General features: G+C 57.3%; 2 protein-coding genes across 3 annotated transcripts in view; one reads left to right on the top strand and one right to left on the bottom strand.

Annotated features, from left to right (window-relative positions):
- SYTL3 (synaptotagmin like 3) overlaps positions 1–8,133 on the top strand; it is a 46,605-nt gene extending 38,472 nt beyond the window's left edge. Inside the window, exons 9-11 of the mRNA XM_080663327.1 lie at positions 902–1,080; positions 5,657–5,759; positions 7,656–8,133. Of these exons, the coding sequence (XP_080519453.1) occupies positions 902–1,080; positions 5,657–5,759; positions 7,656–7,829 (456 nt within the window). The 3' untranslated portion in view covers positions 7,830–8,133. The remainder of the gene's footprint in view (positions 1–901; positions 1,081–5,656; positions 5,760–7,655) is intronic.
- Positions 8,134–14,274: 6,141 nt separating this feature from the next.
- Positions 14,275–20,742, bottom strand: part of EZR (ezrin) — a 45,965-nt gene continuing 39,497 nt past the window's right edge. For both annotated transcript variants that reach the window (XM_080663326.1, XM_080663325.1), the window contains exons 9-14: positions 18,341–18,504; positions 17,927–18,057; positions 17,270–17,430; positions 16,884–16,976; positions 15,344–15,595; positions 14,275–15,193 (exon numbers count right to left, since the gene is read on the bottom strand). In XM_080663326.1, the coding sequence (XP_080519452.1) occupies positions 15,029–15,193; positions 15,344–15,595; positions 16,884–16,976; positions 17,270–17,430; positions 17,927–18,057; positions 18,341–18,504 (966 nt within the window). In that variant the 3' untranslated portion in view covers positions 14,275–15,028. The remainder of the gene's footprint in view (positions 15,194–15,343; positions 15,596–16,883; positions 16,977–17,269; positions 17,431–17,926; positions 18,058–18,340; positions 18,505–20,742) is intronic.

Raw genomic sequence — 20,742 nt, 5'->3', positions numbered from 1 at the left:
TTTATCTCTCTCTAGCGAGAGAGAGAAAGCCAGGCTTTCTGCTTAGTTTCTTTCCAGGGCGGTGCACAGTGTGGAGGAATGACCTGGGGATTTGAAGGAGAAAGCGATTGGAGTTTCCTGTCTCAGAGTCAGCCCTAGAGTGGTTTCAGGCCAAGGGTGGCAAGTATTTAAGCAAATGCTGAGGCAGTTTGCTTTGTCTTTTAGGCGCAGGCATCCATTCCACGCAGCTTACCAGGCATCCATTCACGCAGCTTACCGACACCATCTCAGCTTCCAGGGCCCTAACGTAGGAGGGGGTTTTGGTTTCCATGGAGGTACCCAAAAGAATGTCAACATGGTGTATGGTTGTCTTTGACTGCATACCTTCCATACTTTATTACCTTCCACTCATCCCCACCACAACCCTGGGAGACCAGTATTAACTTTTCCATTCGGACTTTGACACGGCTAATGAGGGGCAGAACCTGCACGTACACCCAGATCTCTGCCCTGTCCCCCCTCACCCCGACCCCCGGCACTGAACCCCACACTCTTCTGCCTTTCCCTCGGCTCCTCCTGCCACGGACTTATCTGTCCTCTGAGACTTATCTTTGCAGAATCACACAGGAGATAGTCTGCTGTATCCCCCATGATTTGTGTTAAAGGATAAGATTCTGTAACCTTTGTTGCTAGGCAAAGCCCAGATCTGGGCAGGACAGGAGCTTCTGAGGGTTCCCCTCTCCTTAGAACAGAATCTGTGGTGACTTACGTTGGCAAAGAACTAAACTCTAGCTATTAACTTCATGTGAGTCAGGATGTGTGCTCCGTGTGAATTTCGATTTATCTGGTATCTTGAAATCAGAACTGCGAAAGAATTGATGAACTGTGAAGTAATTTACTTTATCTCTCATTTTTATTTCAGGGAAGTTTAATTAGCATTAACAGCACGTGCACGGAGGTTGGCAATTTTGACAACGCTGCTGTCACTGGAGAAATAGAATTTGCCATCCGCTATTGCTTCGAAACCCGTTCTTTGGAAATATGCATTCAGGCCTGCAAGAACCTTGCTTACGGAGAGGAGAGGAAGAAGAAGTGCAACCCGTGAGTTCCTTGGTCTGCTTTTTTTTTTTTTTTTTTAAATATATTTTATTGATTTTTTTACAGAGAGGAAGGGAGAGGGATAGAGAGTTAGAAACATCAATGAGAGAGAAACATCGATCAGCTGCCTCCTGCACACCTCCCACTGGAGACGTGCCCGCAACCAAGGCACATGCCCCCGACCGGAATCGAACCCGGGACCCTTCAGTCCGCAGGCTGACGCTCTATCCACCGAGCCAAACCGGTTTCGGCGTTGGTCTGCTTTTTGACGTAAGATGACAGGCATATTAATCCTGAAGTTGATAGGGAAAGTCCATATTAACCAACACAGTCGTGAGAAAAAGAACAAAAAGTAAAAAGACATACGCCAAGAGCCATTATGAAGTTCCAGTAACTCCGACAGTGCGTTGTTGGTGCGAGGCTAGGTAAGCAGGTTGGCAGAGCAGAATCAAAAGTCCAGACTCAGACCTGAGCATCTACGGGAAGTTACACCATCAAGGGGCTATTAGAAGTCAATGCATAAATGGTGCTGAAAATTTGAAAAATAAAATTAAAATCCTGTCTCACACAATCTATAAACAGATTACAGTTCTCTCCAACTGATAGCTGTGAAATGGTGTCACGTTATTTTAACATGCATTTCCTTGATGAGTAACAAAGACAAGCAACTATTTATACAGCGTCAGCCACTCAGGGCTTCCCTTCTGTGAACGTCCTGTCATCGGAAGCATCAGGAACCCCTCTGCCCACACGGACAATAACTGCCTGGCAGAATCTGTCTGATGCAGCTGTTGTAACTGCAGTCTTTGAAGGCTGGCGACTTGCAGCAGAAGGCTCCCGGGGTCAAGTGGCGTTAGCATCCGTCCATTCCGGCTCTCAGCACAGTAGCAGCTACCCACCCTCCACCTCCAGGCCTGGGCGGGCAGCTGCACACGTGTTCCCGGAGCAGCTTGCACTCAGCTTTCAGGAGCCAGGGAGGGCGAAAAGGACCCTTTCCTCCCGAGATGAGGGATCTGTCCTCTGGTTGCTGATTGCTACTTCTGATCACAGAGGCGCAGGCAAAGAGGCACACGGCCATGGTTGCTCCATCTCCTCCCAGCGTTGCACTAGCTCCCCCTCTGGCTGCTGTAACTTCCGGGGTTTGTAAGGGCCAGTGCCCCTCATTTGTCTCCCTTTTCCATTCTTTATTTTTTTCCCTCTTGGAAGCCGGACACTACAGATGAGGACATTCAAAAGTAACCGCATAGCAAGAAAAATTAGAAAATAAACATGCATGCTCAGGAAAAGGTACAGGCTCAGGAAAAAACCTGAGCTTACATCTCAGGCTTATCTTTGGCACAGGCTCAATGAAGTAGTAACAAAAGACAGAAAACCGTGGGAAGGGGGAGAATCTGATTTCCAGAGTTAACGCATTATTAGATACAAATGTCCAGTATTCAACAAAAATAGCAAGACATATAAAGTAACAGGAAAGTATGGCTCCTTCAAAGGGAAGTAATAAATTAACAGAAACTGTCCCTAAAAAAGATCTGATGACAGGCTTACTAAACAAAGACTTTGCAACATGATCTTAAAGATGCTCAAAGAAGTAGAAGAAGATGTGGAGGAAGTGAAGAAAATGATGGGTGAACAAAGTAGAAATATCAATAAAGAGAGAGAGAACCTAAATAGAAACCAAAAAGAAATTCTGCCGCTGAAAACTCCAATTACTGACATGAAAAATTCACTGGTGAGATTTGAAGGCAGATATGAGCAGATGGAAGAAGGGAGCAGTAAACTTGAAGAAAGGCCAACAGAAATTATTGGGTTTGAGGAAAACAAAGAAAAAAGATCGAAGAAAAGCAAACAGAATCTAAGGGACCTGAGGGCCACCATCAAGTGGACCAACATCAGCATGAGGGAGTCTCATAAGAAGAGAGAGAGCAAGGGGCAGAGAGAATATTTGAAGAAGTAGCTGAAAACTTCCCAAATTTGATGAAATACATGAATATAAACACCAAAGAAGCCCACTGAACTCCAAGTAAGATGAACTCAAAGTGACCCACAACTGAGACATAGTATTAACAAACTTTTGAAAGACAGAGAGAATCTTGAAAGCAGCAAGAGAGAAGCAAATCCTCAAGATCTTCAGCAGATTTCTCATCAGAAACTTGACAAGCCAGCAGGCCAATGTATTCAAAGTGCTAATCTATATATATAAAAGCTTAAGCGACCATCTGACTGTTCGACCATCCAACCGGTAGCTATGACGCACAAGGACCACCAGAGGGAAGACTCTGACCAGTAGCTATGATGCACACTGACCACCAGGCAGGGGGCAGATGCTCAACACAGGAGCTGCTGAGCTGTGATGATTTGGCAGCTGCGGTTCTCAGGTGTGCACCCAGAACCAGAGAGGAGGGAGCCTGATTCTGGGATGTGTCACCCGAGAATGGCCCTCTCGCAATCCGGGGCCCGTTGGGGGATGTTGGAGAGCTGATTTCAGCCCGATCCCCACAGGCCAGGCCGAGAGACCTCACTGGTGCACAAATCCATGCACTGGGCCTCTAGTATATAATAACTACCTCCTTATTAGTAATTACTGTACATGTACATGAATCAAAGTCTCCAATCAAAAGACAGAAATCAGCAGAATGGGTAAAAACATAGGATCCAACTATATGTCATCTATAAGAGACTCACTGTAGAGCCAACAAATAGAAGATATTCCATGCAGATAGTAACCAAAAGAGAGCAAGGGTGGCTATATTAGTATCAAAGTTAAATCAACACGTTTACAAAGGATAAAAGACATTATCCTATATAATAAAAGCCTAATATGTTATATGTCTGGCCATCCAGTTGTCTGTTCAACCAATCAAAGCATAATATGCTAATGACATGCTAAGGCCTCTCAACTACTCGCTATGATGTGCACTGACCACCAGGGGCAGATGCTCCGACTGGTAGGTTAGCTTGCTGCTGGGGTCCGGCTGATTGGGACTGAGCGAGACGGGCTGGACATGTCCCGGAGCCCTCCCGTGGTCTTTCCCCAGCTGGCCAACCTCCTGCATCCCTCCCCAGTCCTGATCGTGCACCAGTGGGGTCCTTCGGCCTGGCCTGCACCCTCTCGCAATCCGGGACCCCTCGGGGGGATATCAGAGAGCTGGTTTCGGCCTGATCCCGCAGGCCAGGCTGAGGGACCCCACTGGCACACGAATTCATGCACCAGGCCTCTAGTATACTAATAAAAGGTGTAATACAGCAAGAAGATACAAAAAAATATAAATGTCTATGCAACTATTAACAGCCCATCAAGACATATGAAGCAAAAAACTGACAGAGTTGAAGGGAGAAATGGACAGTTCCACAATAATCCTTGGAGATGTCAATCCTTCAGTCTCAGTAATAGAACAACCTGTCCGAAGAACAGTGAGGAAACAGGACTTAACATCATAAAACAATCAGATACATGGCTGTGATTTTATTTTAGTCCTTTAAGCTATGCAGGTGTATTTCATACATCCTCACTTATGCGTGTGGGATCTGATAATCAACAAGTTAAAAGTGAACAGTGAGGATCGGTGCCTGCGACCTGGAGTCCTTTCCCAAGAACTTTGATTGACAGGGAAGAAGAGGCTGAGCCTGGAGTTCCAGGGGGGACCCAGATCAAGGGAGGGCAACTGCTCTTTGCTTTGGGGGAGTTGAGCCTGTTCCTAGCCCAGCCGTGGGCAAACTACGGCCCACAGGCCGGATCCGGCCCGTTCGGCTGTTCTATCCGGCCCGCGGAGCCGAAAGAGCGGAGGGTTCTCTTGCTCTCCCCTCCGCTCCTTTACTTTGAATTTATATTAGTTCACACAAACACTCCATCCATGCTTTTGTTCCGGCTCTCCGGTCCAGTTTAAGAACCCATTGTGGCCCTCGAGTCAAAAAGTTTGCCCACCCCTGTCCTAGCCTATGGGAATAGGTGCGCCTGGTCAAGGGGGGGTCATTGCCATGGACAAAGCTGCCAGAGAGCCAGGGAGGAAAGTCTCAGGACCTGGGTAGAGGGACCAACCTAGGACAGGGTTTCAGGGGCGGGCAGAGTGCTGGTGGAGGTGGCCTGTCACACTGCCCCGCTGCCCCGCTGCCCCGCCAGCTAAGCTGCAGCCCCAGAGTCCGCAGAGGGCTGGTCCGCACGTCAACAGGACAGGCTGGAGGCCCCGCAAGGGAAGAGCACGCACTGCCCATGTCCGCTTTTCTGTGGGGTGGGGGGTTGGATGGAGTGACAGGTGGGGAGGACAGACTGGCTCGTGGCCTCTGCATCCAGAGATCCAAGAATTTGCCCCCCTTGGAGCCCCTCCGCCCCCCCGATCCTGGCAGGTGGGCAGCATCAACTCCAGGGGTGCGGCCTGGGGAAAGCAGGCAGCATCACCCACCCAGACACATTCCAGGGGTGCTGGCCGCAGACTGTAAACAAAAGCTGTGTCCCCAGCATGGCATCGTTCACTGTCCGTGGCGGCCCCTGAGCCCTTCCTATCAACGCCCAACTCAGCAGCAGGCAGGGCAAAGATTCCCGCTCCCTCCTCACCCTGAGCCTCACCCGCCCTGTCTCCTCCAGGTACGTGAAGACCTATCTGCTGCCTGACAGGTCGGCCCAGGGCAAACGCAAGACGGGAGTCCAGAGGAACACGGTGGACCCAACCTTCCAGGAGACCTTGAAGGTACTCCCCGGGCAAACATTCACCTGCTGAGTCTCCCCGCGGCGGGCGGGCCCGGGGCCAGAGTCCACGAAGGCTCCTCCGAAGCCTGAGTCAGTCAAACAGGACTGCAGACGCTGCTGCACCCCGCGGGGCTGGCGGTCAGGGGCACGGCCGCCCCATCACCCTTCAGCCTGCGCGTGGGGAAAGGGCAGAGTCCGTGCGACTGTCCATGAACGATCCCCGAGAAAACCGTGGAAAAGAACCTGGCTGCCTCTCAGCTTCCACAACCAGGTTGTCCTGGCGAGTGTCTGTAACTCTCAGAGAGGCACTCGCAGGCAGGGCACCTGCACCCTCCACGGCAGGGTTACCCTCCGCAAAAGTGCCCCTTTATTGCGAACCCGGGTTCTCCTTCTTTTAAGAAACAAAACGGATAGAGGAGGTGTTTGGGTTTTCACCTTCCCTGGTGCTAAACACGATTTGTGGTTTAGGGCAGGGATGCGGGGAGACTCCGCACACTGGGGTTGAGGAGGGAGAGGGGATGATGTGTGGGGTGCGCAGGTTAAGTGTGGGAGGCCCCAAACGGGAAGGACAGTCCAGACTCACGGAAATGTATCCATGGAGGCTGAGAAGGCCCGGGACCCCGTGTGCCAAGACTGGAAAGGGGAGGGCTTGGCTTGGCTTCCCGGTGAGAAGGGCATTTATGGACTCCCAGCTGGGGCCACCCGGCGGCTGGCACCAAGTCCCATTTGTTAAATTTTTTTTAAAAATATATTTTATTGATATTTTACAGAGAGGAAGGGAAAGGGATAGAGAGCTAGAAACATCGATGAGAGAGAAACATCGATCAGCTGCCTCCTGCACACCTCCCACTGGGGATGTGCCCGCAACCAAGGTACATGCCCTTGACCGGAATCGAACCCGGGACCCTTCAGTCCACGCTCTATCCACTGAGCCAAACCGGTTTCGGCCCATTTGTTAAATATTCCTGCTGCTGCCTTCTGTGCCCCTTCTGTGGCCGCGAGCTTCATCTACCCCCTGAGCTGAGGGTTAGACTCCCCATCTGCCAACGGGGAAACTGAGGCTTACTGAACCCACGGTGGACTAGCTGTCCTCAAAACTGATGTGCGTAGGCATCCCCAGGGGACTACGAAGAAAAGCAGGCCGTGACTCAGCAGGTGTGGGCGGGGCCTGAGATGCTGCTGTGGGGACCACGCGAGTATCAGCCCCAGGAGACCGGCCTTCGGTACCTTTGCTCAGGGACCTGCTACAAGGACTTTGCAAAGATCCGTCTCCTCACACGTTCCAAGTGGACACCTAAAACGGCTTCTCCGTTTCCTTAAGGTGTTTTCTGCTAGAGAGAGGTGGATGCGTATTTTACATTTTTATGAAATGAGATCAAATTGAGGATGGACTACATTTTAGATACATATTTAATTGTACAATTTGATTTTTAAAGTTTAACTTGTTTCAAATGCACGCGGAATCTCACTGGTTTTACCCAGCATATTGTGAATACTCTGGTGGTCCCGGAAAACTTCCCGGAGACGGTGAAAAGAATCAGTGTCCCTGATCTAGTGTAAATTCGGAGCATCCGGACACAGTCTTCCCAGGAGAAGCCGATCATGGAGAGTTTTGCGGAAATCAGTCTTTCCAGCTACCATTTGTTTAGCTCGCTGGGGGTTCGCACATCCTGGGCCGGGTGCCAGATCCGGGGTGTAGGAGCGGCCTGCCGCCCGTTTTGAGGAAAGTGCCCATGACAGTTGGGGCTCTAGAAGTTGAGAGGCAGGGTTTCCTAAGCAGCGTGCTGGGGGGGCGGGCAGGGGGAGGCGGAGGGGCGGAGGGGCCCTCTCCCCGCCTCTTCCTGGACATCCACTCCCGACTGCAGGGAGGCCCCGCTGACCTCTGTTCCGTCCGCAGTACCAGGTGGAGCTCGCCCAGCTGGTGACCCGGCGGCTGCAGGTGTCCGTGTGGCACGTGGGCACGCTCGCCCGGAGGGTGTTCCTGGGAGAGGTGACCGTTCCTCTGGCCACGTGGGACTTCGGAGACAGCGCCACGCAGTCCTTCCGCTGGCACCCGCTGCGGGCCAAGTGATGTCTGGGGGGACTGGGGCCCTCCCACCGGGAGCGCTTTTCCGAGGGGTCCAAGAAGAGAAAGCGCCCCAAAACCTCGGGCCCAGGGACTGTGGGCGGGCCAGGCTTCTAGGCGGCGGCTTCCGCCCTGGCCGCGGAGCTCGGGGTGGGCAGCGCCCCAGTGCGCGAGGCGGCAGGCTCGCTCCCAGGCAGCGCACATGCCCGTCTCAGCCCATGAATGCAGAGTAAGCGGAGAGCAGTTCTCCTCTTTCTCTCAGATCAACACACTGAGGGGGCTCTGTACAATAAACAGCGGCTTTCTAGGGAGAACCGCTCCATGTCCGCTCCCCTCCTGTGGGCTCGGCCGAGGGGCTTTCACCTGCTCAGGCTCCTTCAGGGCCCGAGTAGCCCTAACCTCAGTGTCACCCAGTGCCAGCCTGGGTCTGCCCCCTGCCCCTGCCCCCCGCCCCCTGCCCCTGTCCCTGCCCCTGCCCCTGCCCCCCGCCTCCTGCCCCTGTCCCTGCCCCTGCCCCTGCCCCTGCCCCCTGCCCCTGTCCCTGCCCCCTGCCCCCTGCCCCTGTCCCTGCTCCCTGCCCCCTGCCCCTGTCCCTGCCCCCTGCCCCTGTCCCCTGCCCCCCATCCACCTGCCCCCTGCCCCTGTCCCTGCCCCCTGCCCCCTGCCCCTGCCCCTGTCCCTGTCCCTGCCCCCTGCCCCCCGCCCCCCGTGCCCCTGCCCCTGCCCCCCGCCTCCCGCGCCCCTGCCCCTGCCCCTGTCCCCTGCCCCCCATCCCCCTGCCCCCTGCCCCTGTCCCCTGCCCCTGCCCCTGTCCCTGTCCCTGCTCCCTGCCCCCAGCCCCCAGCCCCTGTCCCTGCCCCCTGCCCCTGTCCCTGCCCCCTGCCCCTGCCCCCAGCCCCCAGCCCCTGCCCCTGCCCCTGCCCCTGCCCCCCGCCTCCCGCGCCCCTGCCCCTGCCCCCTGCCCCTGTCCCTGCCCCCTGCCCCTGCCCCCTGCCCCTGCCCCCAGCCCCCAGCCCCTGCCCCTGCCCCTGCCCCTGCCCCCCGCCTCCCGCGCCCCTGCCCCTGCCCCTGTCCCCTGCCCCCAGCCCCTGCCCCCAGCCCCCAGCCCCTGCCCCTGCCCCTGCCCCCCGCCTCCCGCGCCCCTGCCCCTGCCCCTGTCCCCTGCCCCCACCCCTGTCCTTGCCCCTGCCCCCTGCCCCCTGTCCCTGCCCCCAGCCCCTGCCTCTGTTCCTGTGCCCACAGCCCCGCGCTGCAGGCAGGCTGCGTGGTAGCCGATGTTTCCCAGCATTTCCCATCTCCCCTCCGGTCCCGCCTGCTCCCCTAAGCACCCAGCTGTGGAGCCGCCTGGGGAAGGGGCTCCCTGGAACCCAGGCTTGGAAGGGAATCGAAGGCCCCAGCAGGCCCCCCCTCCCGTGAGCCTCGTACGCCAGCGGGGGCGCCTCCCAGGGCTGGCTGCACGCGGCGGAGGGGGCTCTTCGGGAGACTCGGGGTCTGCAAGGCTCCGCGAACAGGCCCAGGCCCCGTCACCGGAGCTGCGGCTGCCAGCAGGATGACGGTCAAGGGCGTGGGGACAGGCGGGAAGATGGGGTGGCCGTGGCCCTGAAGACGGACAGTGAGCGGTTCCATGTGCATTTTAGCGGTTCCAGTTTGGCTGGCCCCGCCGACCCCCAGCATGGCCCCCTGCCCACCTCCAAGCCCCTGGAACAGAGGCCTGGGCCCCTTCGCCCAAGCCCACGGGCCCCAGGCTGAAACGCCACCCTTCCCCGCCCTGCGTCCATCCGGCTCCTCAGCAATCCCCGCGGCCAGGGCGCTGCTCTTGTCTGTGGACTGTCACACGTCTTTGCTGAGCTGCCGGCGTGTGTGTGTGTGTGTGTGTGTGTGTGTGTGTGTGTGTAGCGGGGTGTTGTGTGCAGGGGGGTGATAGCAAATGGCGGCTTCTCTTCCAGCGACAGATCAGCCATCATGTGACGTCAGCTCTGCCTGGCGGTGCTGGGAGCCAGGAATGCACCTGTGTGGCCAGGTGGCACCTGAACTCATGGGTAGGTAGTGGGTCTATTGGAACATTATTCACTGGTAACTTACTATCCATACGGCGTGGGCCCAGGGCCTACAGAAAACACCAAAACGGGTGAGCCGTGGAAAACTTCCCGTTTTACCTTTCCCACCGAATCGACTAAGTCGGGTTAAAACGCTGCTCTCTGCCCTCGCCGGTCTGGCTCAGTGGAGAGAGCGTCGGCCTGCAGACTGAAGGGTCCCGGGTTCGGTTCCGGTCCAGGACACATGCCTGGGTTGCGGGCTCGATCCCCAGTAGGGGACCTGCAGGAGGCAGCTGATCGATGATTCTCTCTCATCATTGATGTTTCTATCTCTCCTTCTATTTCTCTCCCTCTCCCTTCCTCTCTGAAACCAATTTAAAAAAAAGACCGATCTCCAAAATTTGTGCCAAGTCTAGGTTTGGTACCACGTTGGTCCTCATCATAGCGAGTCAGCATTCACTGACCGAGAGGGAACATGGAAGAAGGCGTGTTTCTAAATATTTCCTCAGCTTCACATCTCCCTCTCTGAACAGTAAGATGGGGGACTCAGCAGATTTCACTCACCTAACCTTAGAGTTTAGGGTTAGGATTAGGGTTAGGGTTAGGGTTTAGGGTTAGGGTTAGAGTTTAGGGCAGGGGTGGGAAAACTTTTTGACTCGAGGGCCACAATGGGTTCTTAAACTGGACCAGAGGGCCGGAACAAAAGCATGGATGGAGTGTTTGTGTGAACTAATATAAATTCAAAGTAAAGGAGCGGAGGGGAGAGCAAGAGAACCCTCTGCTCTTTCGGCTCCGCGGGCCGGATAGAACAGCCGAACGGGCCGGATCCGGCCCACGGGCCATAGTTTGCCCACGGCTGGTTTAGGGTTAGGGTTAGGGTTTAGGGTTAGGGTTAGGTTTAGTGTTAGAGTTTAGGGTTAGGGTTAGAATTTAGGGTTAGGATTAGGGTTTAGAGTTAGAGTTAGAATTTAGGGTTAGGGTTAGAGTTTAGGGTTAGGATTAGGGCTAGAGTTTAGGGTTTAAGGTTAGAGTTTAGGGTTAGTGTTAGGGTTAGATTTTTAGGGTTAGGATTAGGGTTAGGGTTTAGGGTTAGGGTTATGGGTTAGGTTTACAATTCCGTTGTTTTCAAAAGTAAAGCAAACACTATCTTTCCAATTGATTTGAAAGAGAGCAGAGGGGAGAGGTGGAGAAACATCCATGTGAGAAACATAGATCGGCTGCCTCCTGCCCGTCCCTACGGGGTTCCAGTGGAAACCCTAAGCACGTGCCCTGACTGGGAACTGAACAGTGACCTTTTAGATGCGCGGGACCGAGCCACCCAGCCACCCAGCCAGGGTGCCATCACCATGATGATGTAGAATCGCTAAATCCCAGTCAGTGCCACTGTGGACAGTGACGGCGACTCGTCCAGACAGCGTGGAGGATGTCCTCACCCCGGCACTTCTCGTTTGGCCTTGGGAGTTGCTTTGTGCTTCTGAACTTAACCTCCCGAAGAGGACGGGGCTGAAACAAGATAAGGCGTGCGCCCGGTCCTGGCCCTGCTGGCAGGCCTCATACGTGGGCTGTGGGCGGCCGAGGAGGGGGATCGCGACAGGGACCACATGGCCTCAGCATCCCAACCACCCCAGTGCCCGGTGCAGATGCCTCCAAACTCGGAACATCCTCTCCAGAGGTCCTCCAAGCCCGTGCTTCCCGCTCTCTTCCATTAGCTTCTGTTTTGTGGTCGACTTAGCCCTCTTCTTAGCTCTAGTCGTCTCCCTGATAAGCAAGCACCAAGAGGCCAGGGGGTGTTGGAGGGCGGGATGGCAGCCGTTTTCCTTCTCAGCTGCCTCACGCCGCCGGACAAAGGAACACTCAGGCTGCGGCCCCCGGTCCTGAAGAAGCAAGCGTGCCCACCGTGGACGCCCTCAACAGCGTGACCCCTTCCCGCGCCGGCAGGTCTGCCTGGGGCTGATGTCTGGGACCAGGCCGACCTCGGTGTGCAGCCCGCGTGCTGGGCGAGGCCAGGCTTGGACCCGGGAGTCTGGTTGATGTTTATTGGGCCCAAGGGCGTGGTTGGTCCTTAGGGACTGTTACACGGACCCCGTGAAAAGCCAGGCCATGTCACTGGCTTTGGAGTTGCCTAACCCGCCACAGATGGAAGGTGCCGAGTCTAGTTCTGACTTTACAGCGGGGCGATAATACAGCCAAGTATTTCAACCATTTAAAGCAGATTTAGGATCTGCTAGGCCTCCACAGCTGGGCACAGTACTTGCTTTTGTTCCTGGCGTCAATCATAAAAGGATTATTTGCGTAAAGGAAAATATCTTGAAAGGATTTCGTTAGGAGTGGGACAGAGGGGGATGCTTTGGTGTTGCCCAGCAGGGGCGCTTCTAACATTCTGTGGGGGACACCCCCTCCTCCGGGCTCGAGTGTCCCAGTCCTCCCGCTGGTTGCCAGCAGGGCCCCCCACACACGGTGGCCACCAAACCACTTGCACACACTCCAAGGACAACCAGGGGCCGAGGAAGATACACAGGACTCACTATTAAATTACAATTTGCTTCTAAAGAAAATACTGTGCAAAGCAAACCCCCTTCCTCCGAGAACTTATTTCGGACCTGGCCCGGTCTGGGGCGCCCACCTGTCCACGGACCGTGATGCGTGAAGACTGTAGTCAGCACTCCTGGAGGCGCCAGCCCACCCACCCACCTCCTCCTCGCTCAACTAACCGGAAGGAAAACAGCTCGGGCCTTTGAGGCCTCAAGTGCCTGGGAGAACGCCCCCACGTCCTGCTCTGAACTCGTTTTACTGGGGTGTGGGTGGGGAGCCCTCTCAGTCACCAGTGGTCTGAGTCAAGGTGAAAAATTACTTGATACTATCCTTGCTGGTCCTTTTTATTTACATACTAGAGGCCTGATGCACCAAGATTCATGTAAGAGTTGGCCTTCCTTCCCCCCCCTACCCCCCCACCCCCCAGCTGCTGGCACCCAGGACCCAGGCTGCTTTGCTCCGGCCGCCACTGCCAGACCCGGAACTGGGGGTGCTTTGCTCTGGCCACCATCAGGCACCCGGGACCAGGGCTGTCTCTCTCTGGCCACCCACCCGGTTCCCTGTGGTTCCCCGTTTGCCATGCTGTGATCAGAGCCTGCGGGCCGAAGGGGAGGGACCGAGAGGTGGTCAATTCACCTCATAGCAACTGGTCGAGCGGTCGTTCCGGTTATGGCCTCTGACCTTTTATTATATAGGATTTAGCTATTTTTATTTTAAAAATACTTGTTCTGTTTTTATTGACTTCAGAGTGGGGGGGGGGATAAAAAACACCAATAAGGAGAATCATTGATCGGCTGCCTCTTGTACACCCCACCCTGGGGATGGAGCCTGCAACCCAGGCATGTGCCCTGACCGGGAATCAAACTGTGACCTCCTGGTTCTTGGGTCGATGCTCAGCCACTGAACCAGCTGGCCACACCAAAGCATCCTCCTTTTTATGTAACGGCATTACCATTTTTGGTCCTTTTAAAAAGCCGAGGAAAGCGTGGTGTCTGCAGGCCCACGGTTACTAATTTGTCATTTCACTCATCAGAGGAAGACAGCCAGCGGCACTGACACGGCTGTCACAGCTGCAGTGGCACCAAGTTCTCTCCAGCCCCGCTGTATGGGCAGACACAACCCTCGTCCTGCAGATGCCAGGTGCCAGCACGGGCTGCCCATGTGCCCGCGGGCCAGCTGGACTGAGGGTGCGCAGCTGGGAGGCCCTCCGGAGGTGACCCCTCTGCCTGTAGCAGTCATGTAACAGAGCAGTGGTCAGGGACAGAAAGGAGTCCCGGGCTGGTTACCTGCGCCAAGATGTGGGAAATGGTCAGATTTCAACACATGCTTGTTGCCCGTCTCCAGCGCTTATCCAACAGTGAAAATGGTGGCCTTGTTATGTGTGTTTCAAAGAAAGCAAAGGAGCTGGTGGGTATCCGATCCCTCCCCTTCTCCTGCAAAACCCTTTCTGGAGGCAGGTCAGCCAGCCCCGAAGAGCTGGGGCGGGGAGGAGGGACAGATTCCCGTGTCGGGAGGTCAGCTCTGCAGTCCAGGTGAGGGGCGCCCGCCCCGGCGGGCACTGCTGGCAGGACTGCAGACAGGCAAGTGGACACCGCATGGGCCTTGCCGTTCGCGTCTGCGGGGGGCGGGGCGGGTTCCTCAGCAGAACCCGCAGCGGGAGCCGGCATTGCCATGGCTTTCCCAGGACGTGGCAGAGGATGGACAGGTCCCAGCAGGTTCCTGTGGAAACGCAGACACTCCCCAGGCCGGGGCGCCCCCAGCTGCAGCCTGAGTGAACGGCATGTGTGTGTCTCACATGGGAAGTTCCGGAAGAAAATGGAAATGTGTGTAGTCGGGCTGTAAGTACAGCAGTTAACCGCCTTCATTATGCCCTCACAATGTAATATGGTTTTCACGTTCTTCTTTTATTATTCTGTAAAAGGTAACAAAATATACAGAACAAAGTTTTCCCTTTTTAACTAATGTTACAAACCCATATTATTGCTTATATATAAATATTATACTCTATAGCTGATCATTATTAATCAGGTGAGAGCCCAACCATGGAGCCTCTAACTATTAAACAGGAGTTTATCTAAGCGCGTGTCCTCCGTGCTGTTTATCCGGGAGGAGCGAGGCTGTGGCCGCCGGGGCAGGGGAAGGAGTCACTGTGTGCACGTGTGTGATGCTTTCGACCAGTTTCTAAGCCTCAGAAACGTAATACAGAGATGCATCCTTCAAGAAATCAAGTGAATCTATTAATCTGAGCTAATTTCAGATACAGGAGGAGTATGGCACAGACGAGCCACCAGGGTTGCTTTAATGACACGACTCTCACACATGCCAGCACGGAGCTGCCCCTCAGGCGTACAGTGGCCCTTTCCTTGATTTGATCGGCCCTGCCCCCAGCACAGACAGGAAGTGATTCATTAATAACAGCAGTAAAAATCAGGCCCGTTTGGCACTATGATACAAATGGGAAAATAACCAGGGGAGCCCCCACCGTCCCAGCCCCGGAACATTCCCGCTGAAACAGCTACTCTCTTTAAAGGAACTGGTACGAGGGGGGTCTAGATTAGAGAACTACGAATACGAGTTTCAGAGTCTGCATGCGGCCCGCGGGGCCCCGGCTCGGGCCGCCCTGCCAGTCCCGCGGCCTCACATGGCCTCGAACTCGTCGATGCGCTGCTTGGTGTTGCCCTGCCGGATCTGCCGCAGCGTCTTGTACTTGTCGCGGCCTTGCCGCATGTTCTCATTGTGGATGATGTCGTTGTGGGTCCTCTTGTTCTCGTCTCTGGCCTGGGACAGCTCGCTGGACAGCGTCTGCAACGGCAAGAGGCAGGGTCAGGCCCCCCGCCGCCGCCCTCCCAGGGGAGTGGGTGCTGGTGGAGGCTCCCTCGGGGCCCTCAGGTCGCCGGCCCCAGCGGGGAGCCCGGGAGCCCGAGAGCACGCGTGCCGCCCGCCCCGCCTCACCATCAGCTGCTGCTGCACGCGCAGGTTCTTCTCGGCCTCGGTGACCCGCTTCTCCTCGTTGCGGTCGCCCAGGATGCCCTCGCTGGACAGCTCGGCGCTGTAGCCCGAGTCCTCCGTGCCCTCCTCCTGCAGGTTCTCGCGGACGTGATAGGCCACCGGCTCGTACACAGGGGGCGGCGGGGGCGGTGGCGCTGTCATCACCAGCTGCAGCTCCTCCTTGGTCTTCACTAGGTCATCCTGGGCTTCCTTGGCCTTGGAAAGCGAATCAACAGGCCGTGAGCACTTCCCACCCAGAACCGCAGCCCGTCCGCTTCCTCCAAAAGCACCTTTCTTTACGGAGGAGGCGCTCCTCTGTGGGGAAGGACCCCCCTCACCCCCGCCTCCTGGCAGGTGCACGCAGCTTGAGCCACAGGAGTGACTACGCCAAGCAGTGTCCCCTGCAGCCTGGCCGCCGCCTCGGGCTCCGGGTCCGCAGAGCAATGACCACACGTGCCCACAGCACGGAGGGAAACGGATGCCAGGCTAGACGTTTTTCTAAGTATCTTTTCTTCTGTCTATGATCCTAGCATGTGCTCACTGTACATGTTTTTGGGGAAAAAATTTATTAAAGAAAAACAATCCTCCCGCCTGGAAAGAGCCACTCCGCGTTGGTGCTCGGCTTTCTTCCCTTCCCTGTGGCCGCTGCTCGCCAAGCTCCCCGCTCCACAGCAGGTGCTCAGGAGTCCTCCCCGTCACCCTGACCCTTCCAGCAACTTCCCACGGGCACATAACCGCACCCCACCCACTCCATCACCACCCTGACCCTGCAGATGAGCTTAGTTTGCAGCTGGTTTGTAACCAGCTTTTCTCACTTAACGCCTTATAATAAGCACTTTCTCCAGAAACCCCAGGACTGAGGCCTCTGCACGCAGCTTGGGGTGCAGTGGGGCGGGGGAGGCACAGGCGTCCTCACAGGGGCTGCCTCAGATGGGGACGCGGGGAAAAGAACAGGCGGGTGGGAGGGGGGCGGAGCCCCAGTTTGGCTGAGGTCTGTACTCTGACCCACACCCACTGTGCCCGGGGCCTGTGCTCCTGGTGGGCGTGAAGGCGGATGGAGTGGCACCATCATGGCTGCAATTCACTGCCCTCTGCGGGGTCCTAGAGCAACCCTGCAGGCGGGCAGCCGTCCCCACTGTCCACAGGAAGTGGGGCTGAGGTGCGGCCCCTCGCCCTGGTCACACCAGGTCCCATGGCTGTGCGTGCCAGGCTGCAGGTGCCAGCGTGGGGGAGGCTTGTTTCGGGCCCTGTGACTGGCTCGCTGCTGGGGACACCCAGCTAATCCGACTTAAAGACAGCTCCTGGGGGGGCTGCCTGGGGGGCAGAACGCTCGCGGTGGCCTTTTTCTAAGCATCATAAGGTGGTTCTTTGTTCCCAGCTGATCCCAGGCCCGTTCCCGTGGGAGTCTCTCTACGAAGGACCGGTATCGGCAGAGCACGCGAAACGTCCCCCAGGTCCCCGTGCACCTGGCAGCCTGGCCCGCCCGTGCCCCGCCCGCACTCACCCGGTGCTGCCACTCCTCCACCTCGTCCTCCTTGCGCCGGCGCGCCTCCTCCAGGAGCGCGATCTTGGCGGTGTACTCTGCCAGCTCCGCGGCCTGTGAGGGGCCAAGTCAGAGTGAGTTCTGGAACGCTTTCCACACAGCCCGGTGGTGAACGAAGCCTCCCTGGTAACTCGGCCATGCCCGCCGCCCGCATGCCCCTCCCCGACTGACCAGCAGGCGGCAGCTGCCGCACCCACCACCAGCACTGCCCTCCCCACCCGCCCCGGTACACCGTCCAGCTGATCCGTTTACAGCCCAGACAGAAATCATGGTCAGCAGGTGTCACTTTCTCCGTCTCCAGAGGCAGCCTCTCCATAATTCAGCACCGTGAAACCGGGGACTCCTACCAGCTGCTCCTGGCTCTTTATCTGATCCACCGTCTGCCTCTCCAGCTCCTCCTTGGCACGCAGCGCAGCCATGCGGTCGGCCTCCAGGCGCTCCGCCTCCTCCTGCGCCCGCTTCCGCTCCTCCTCCAGCTGCAGGGCCCTCTGGATCTGGTCCGAGAGCTCTGAAGGAGACACAGCACCGGGGCTGCTCACGGCTCCGCCACCGACCTGCAGTCGGGCCCCACTCCCAGCCCAGGGCCGGATGGAGAGTCTCAGGGTGACGGGACCTCTTTCGCCCCCTCCCACCGTGTTTACGGGGCGCAGCACTCACAATGCTCGGCCCGCTGCAGAGCGCCCCCTCCCGGCCTGGCGCCACTCACTACCCTGCAACCTTGAGCAGCCTTTTCTGCCGCTAAAGCCTCCCCTCCGTCAGGAAAACGGACCCTCGGTACTCACCTCCTCGGGCAGGGGGCGTTTAACAAGATAACGCCCACAAAGCTCGCAGCACCGACGGGACCTGGCCCACAACTACTTTCCAGGCCCAGTCACCACTTGACCCCGTCCCTCCACCGTCTCTATTCCGGGTGCTAAACTGTATTCCTCCTGGTTGTGTGCGCGGTCCGTCTGCCGGGCCGTGTGAAGTGCGAGGGGAACACGCGCCTCCGGGACATGGCCCACCTTTCTCGGCCTTCTTGGTCTTCTGCTCGTAGTCCTGGAGCCTGAGCATCAGCTCCTCCTTCTCCCGCATCATCTGCTCCTTCTCTCTCTCCACGGTCTCCCGCCTCTTCTTCTCGGTTTCCAGCTGCTGCCTGTTGGGGGAGGGCACAGGGAGGTTCAGGCTCCGCAGACTCGTGCGCTGTGGACACGGCAAGTCAGTCATCCAGCGAAGCCGCTGTCACGGCCCAGCCATCGAAGGAGCGGCTGCGTGGTCATCTGCCGTCCCCAGGTGCCGGCGCTCCCGCCAGCTCTGCCGGCCCAGCCACAGCGAGGGCCCATCCACCCACATTACTACGTGATCTCCCACCGGCTCTCCCGGCGGGGACAGCGCGGCACCGAGGCTGCCTGGCCAGCCGCGCCCCGCAGCCCGCTCACCGCTCCAGCTGCTTCTGGTGCTTCTCCTCGCGGGCCTGGGCCTTCATCTGCTGCACCTCGATGGTGTCGGGCTTCCTGCGGCGCATGTACAGCTCGTGGTTCCCCATGCAGAGCTGCAGGATCCGCTTGTTGATGCGCAGGCGGGGGGCGTAGAAGACGAAGTCCTACAGGAGAGAGCAGGCGCTGACCCGGGCGCTCCCGTCTCCCACCCCCTGCACACGGTCCTGTTTCTAAAAGGACTTGCGGGTCAGAGAGCAGGGGGCCAGGACGAGGCTTCCACGCAGGACACGGACTCCCAATGGATGACACGCCCCAAATCAGGACTGGGCGCCCCGGGACCCCTGTGCTCCAGGACCAGCAGAGGGCGGGCGGCGCGGGCACGGATGCCGGGCTGCAAAGCTTCTCTATGCAAGGTCGCACGGCCTCAGGCCCCGTGCCCCTCAGTCCCAGGGCGCCTGACCTTCGGGTCAATGCCTGGCCTGCCCTCTCCGGCCACGGCCACGGCCACGGTCCTGCCGGTCTTCTCCAAGTTCCCACTGGGCTTCCCGTCTCCCTGCCCAGCCTGCGCCTCCCACTGCCACCAGCACAGGATCAGGACACCGCTGGGCCTCGGGTGCCTCCTGTGAGGACTGGTCAAACGCCGCGGCCTGGCACACGCGAAAGCCACCCACCCTGGCCCCCTTGTTCACCTAACCATGCCCTTTCGTGCCTGCCAGCATTTCCCCAAACAGCCCCTCCTACTGGGAATGTCCTGTCCACGGCCCCGAGGCCAGCAGCATGCCCCAGGGAGGACACCATGGGGCCGCCTCCCGTCTTCACGGCCCCCTCCTTTTGTGCCCCTCCCTGCGCTGACGCTCCTGGGACTGCTGGGACTTGACTCCGCTGGCTCGGTTTGGTCTCTGTCCCACTCGAACAGGGGTGGGAACCTTTTGGGTATTTATAACCTCATTCACTTAAGGTAAATGTATGTTGCTCTGAAGACGGCTCCTAGAGTTACTGAATTTCGAGTCCCGCCTGCGGTTGCCTTGGCAGAGCCAGACCAAGGATCTCTCAGGCCTGATACGGCCCGCGGGCCGGATGCTGCCCACCCTGACCTGGACAGTCAGCACCTGGAGGGCAGGTCAGGGGCAGTCGCCTCTGTATTTCCAGTTTACTGGTGCTCACCGAGCACCCTCCTGGTGACTGACCGACAGTTCAGGCAGCAACGCCACGTCCAAGCCCCATGACCGAGTCTCTTCAACTCTGCAGTGGGAGCGACAGCAACTGGGATTGCTGAGAGGATGAAGTCAGTTATGTTCGTAAGGACTCACAATGCTGTCCACACCATGGAAGCGGGCTGGTGCACAAACGCTCACGCAGAGGCTGCTGGCTGCCCTGAGACCTGCTAATGCAGCAGCTCACGGGAGGAGCAGCTCACGGAAGGAGCAGCTCACAGGAGGAACAGGAGCAGCTCACGGGAGGAGCAGCTCACGGGAGGAGCAGCCTTCTTAGAAAAGGGAAACGCTGCTTCCGGGAGCTTCGTGACTGAGGACCGCAGAAGCTCAGGACACGGGTCACACACAGCTTGTGTCCTAGCTCCTTGCTCCACGGTGACAGGAAGGGCAATGTGGGTTAGAAACTCTTGCTGAAAGTTATTAAAACGCCTGCCTGATTCCCCTCCTTTCCTTCTTTTCTCTTCTCAACCGCAGGGCCCGCAGCATGGCGATTCTGACCGCTGGCCCAGGGAGAGAATGGCCGAAACCACAGAGCCTCCCATTCCAGGCCCATCCGCACGCCCAAGGACCCACTTAGCTTCCGGGCTCCTCTCTGCTCCAGAAACCTGGGGAGAATGCTGAGCCCGAGCCCACGGCTTCCTGGGTGCGGCCCTCTCTGGGGTTCACACATTGTCATTAAGTCGTCGGTTCCCCAGGGAGGTGCCTGCAGAGCCGGGGCAAACGGGTGTTTTATTACCCGCCCACCTCTCATTGCACAAGAGAAACAAGCTTGTGTTGGCTGCACAGACAGGCCCGCTCCCCAGGAGGTCTCGGCTGTGTCCCCTACGTATTGGCAAAGGACTCTGACAAGCACCAAATCCTCCTCAGAAAAAGTCAGCTGAAAAAATCGAGAGACAGGAATTGTGGGGACGTCCCTCATGGCCCCCCGCCCCCGGGCGACAAGCCCTGTGGAGCTGGGACACGCTCTGCAGGGAGGAATCCCTCGCGCTGCCTTTGAAGGACAGTCTGACTTCAAGTTAAAAACTAAAAACTGATACGAATTATTAAAAGTGTCTAAATCCAAGTCTCCAGCCAGCGTGCTAATGCGCAACCACACACCGACGTGACCTGGGACGGCCATCCAAACTCAGGCAGAGAACACACATCCGAGAACAGACCCTCGAGGCACGAGCCAAGTTCAAGGAAACA

Source organism: Plecotus auritus (assembly GCF_963455305.1).
Source record: "Plecotus auritus genome assembly, chromosome: 4".
In the NCBI taxonomy this organism is placed as follows: Eukaryota; Metazoa; Chordata; class Mammalia; order Chiroptera; family Vespertilionidae; genus Plecotus; species Plecotus auritus.
This window is presented reverse-complemented; position numbering and strand designations above follow the sequence as displayed.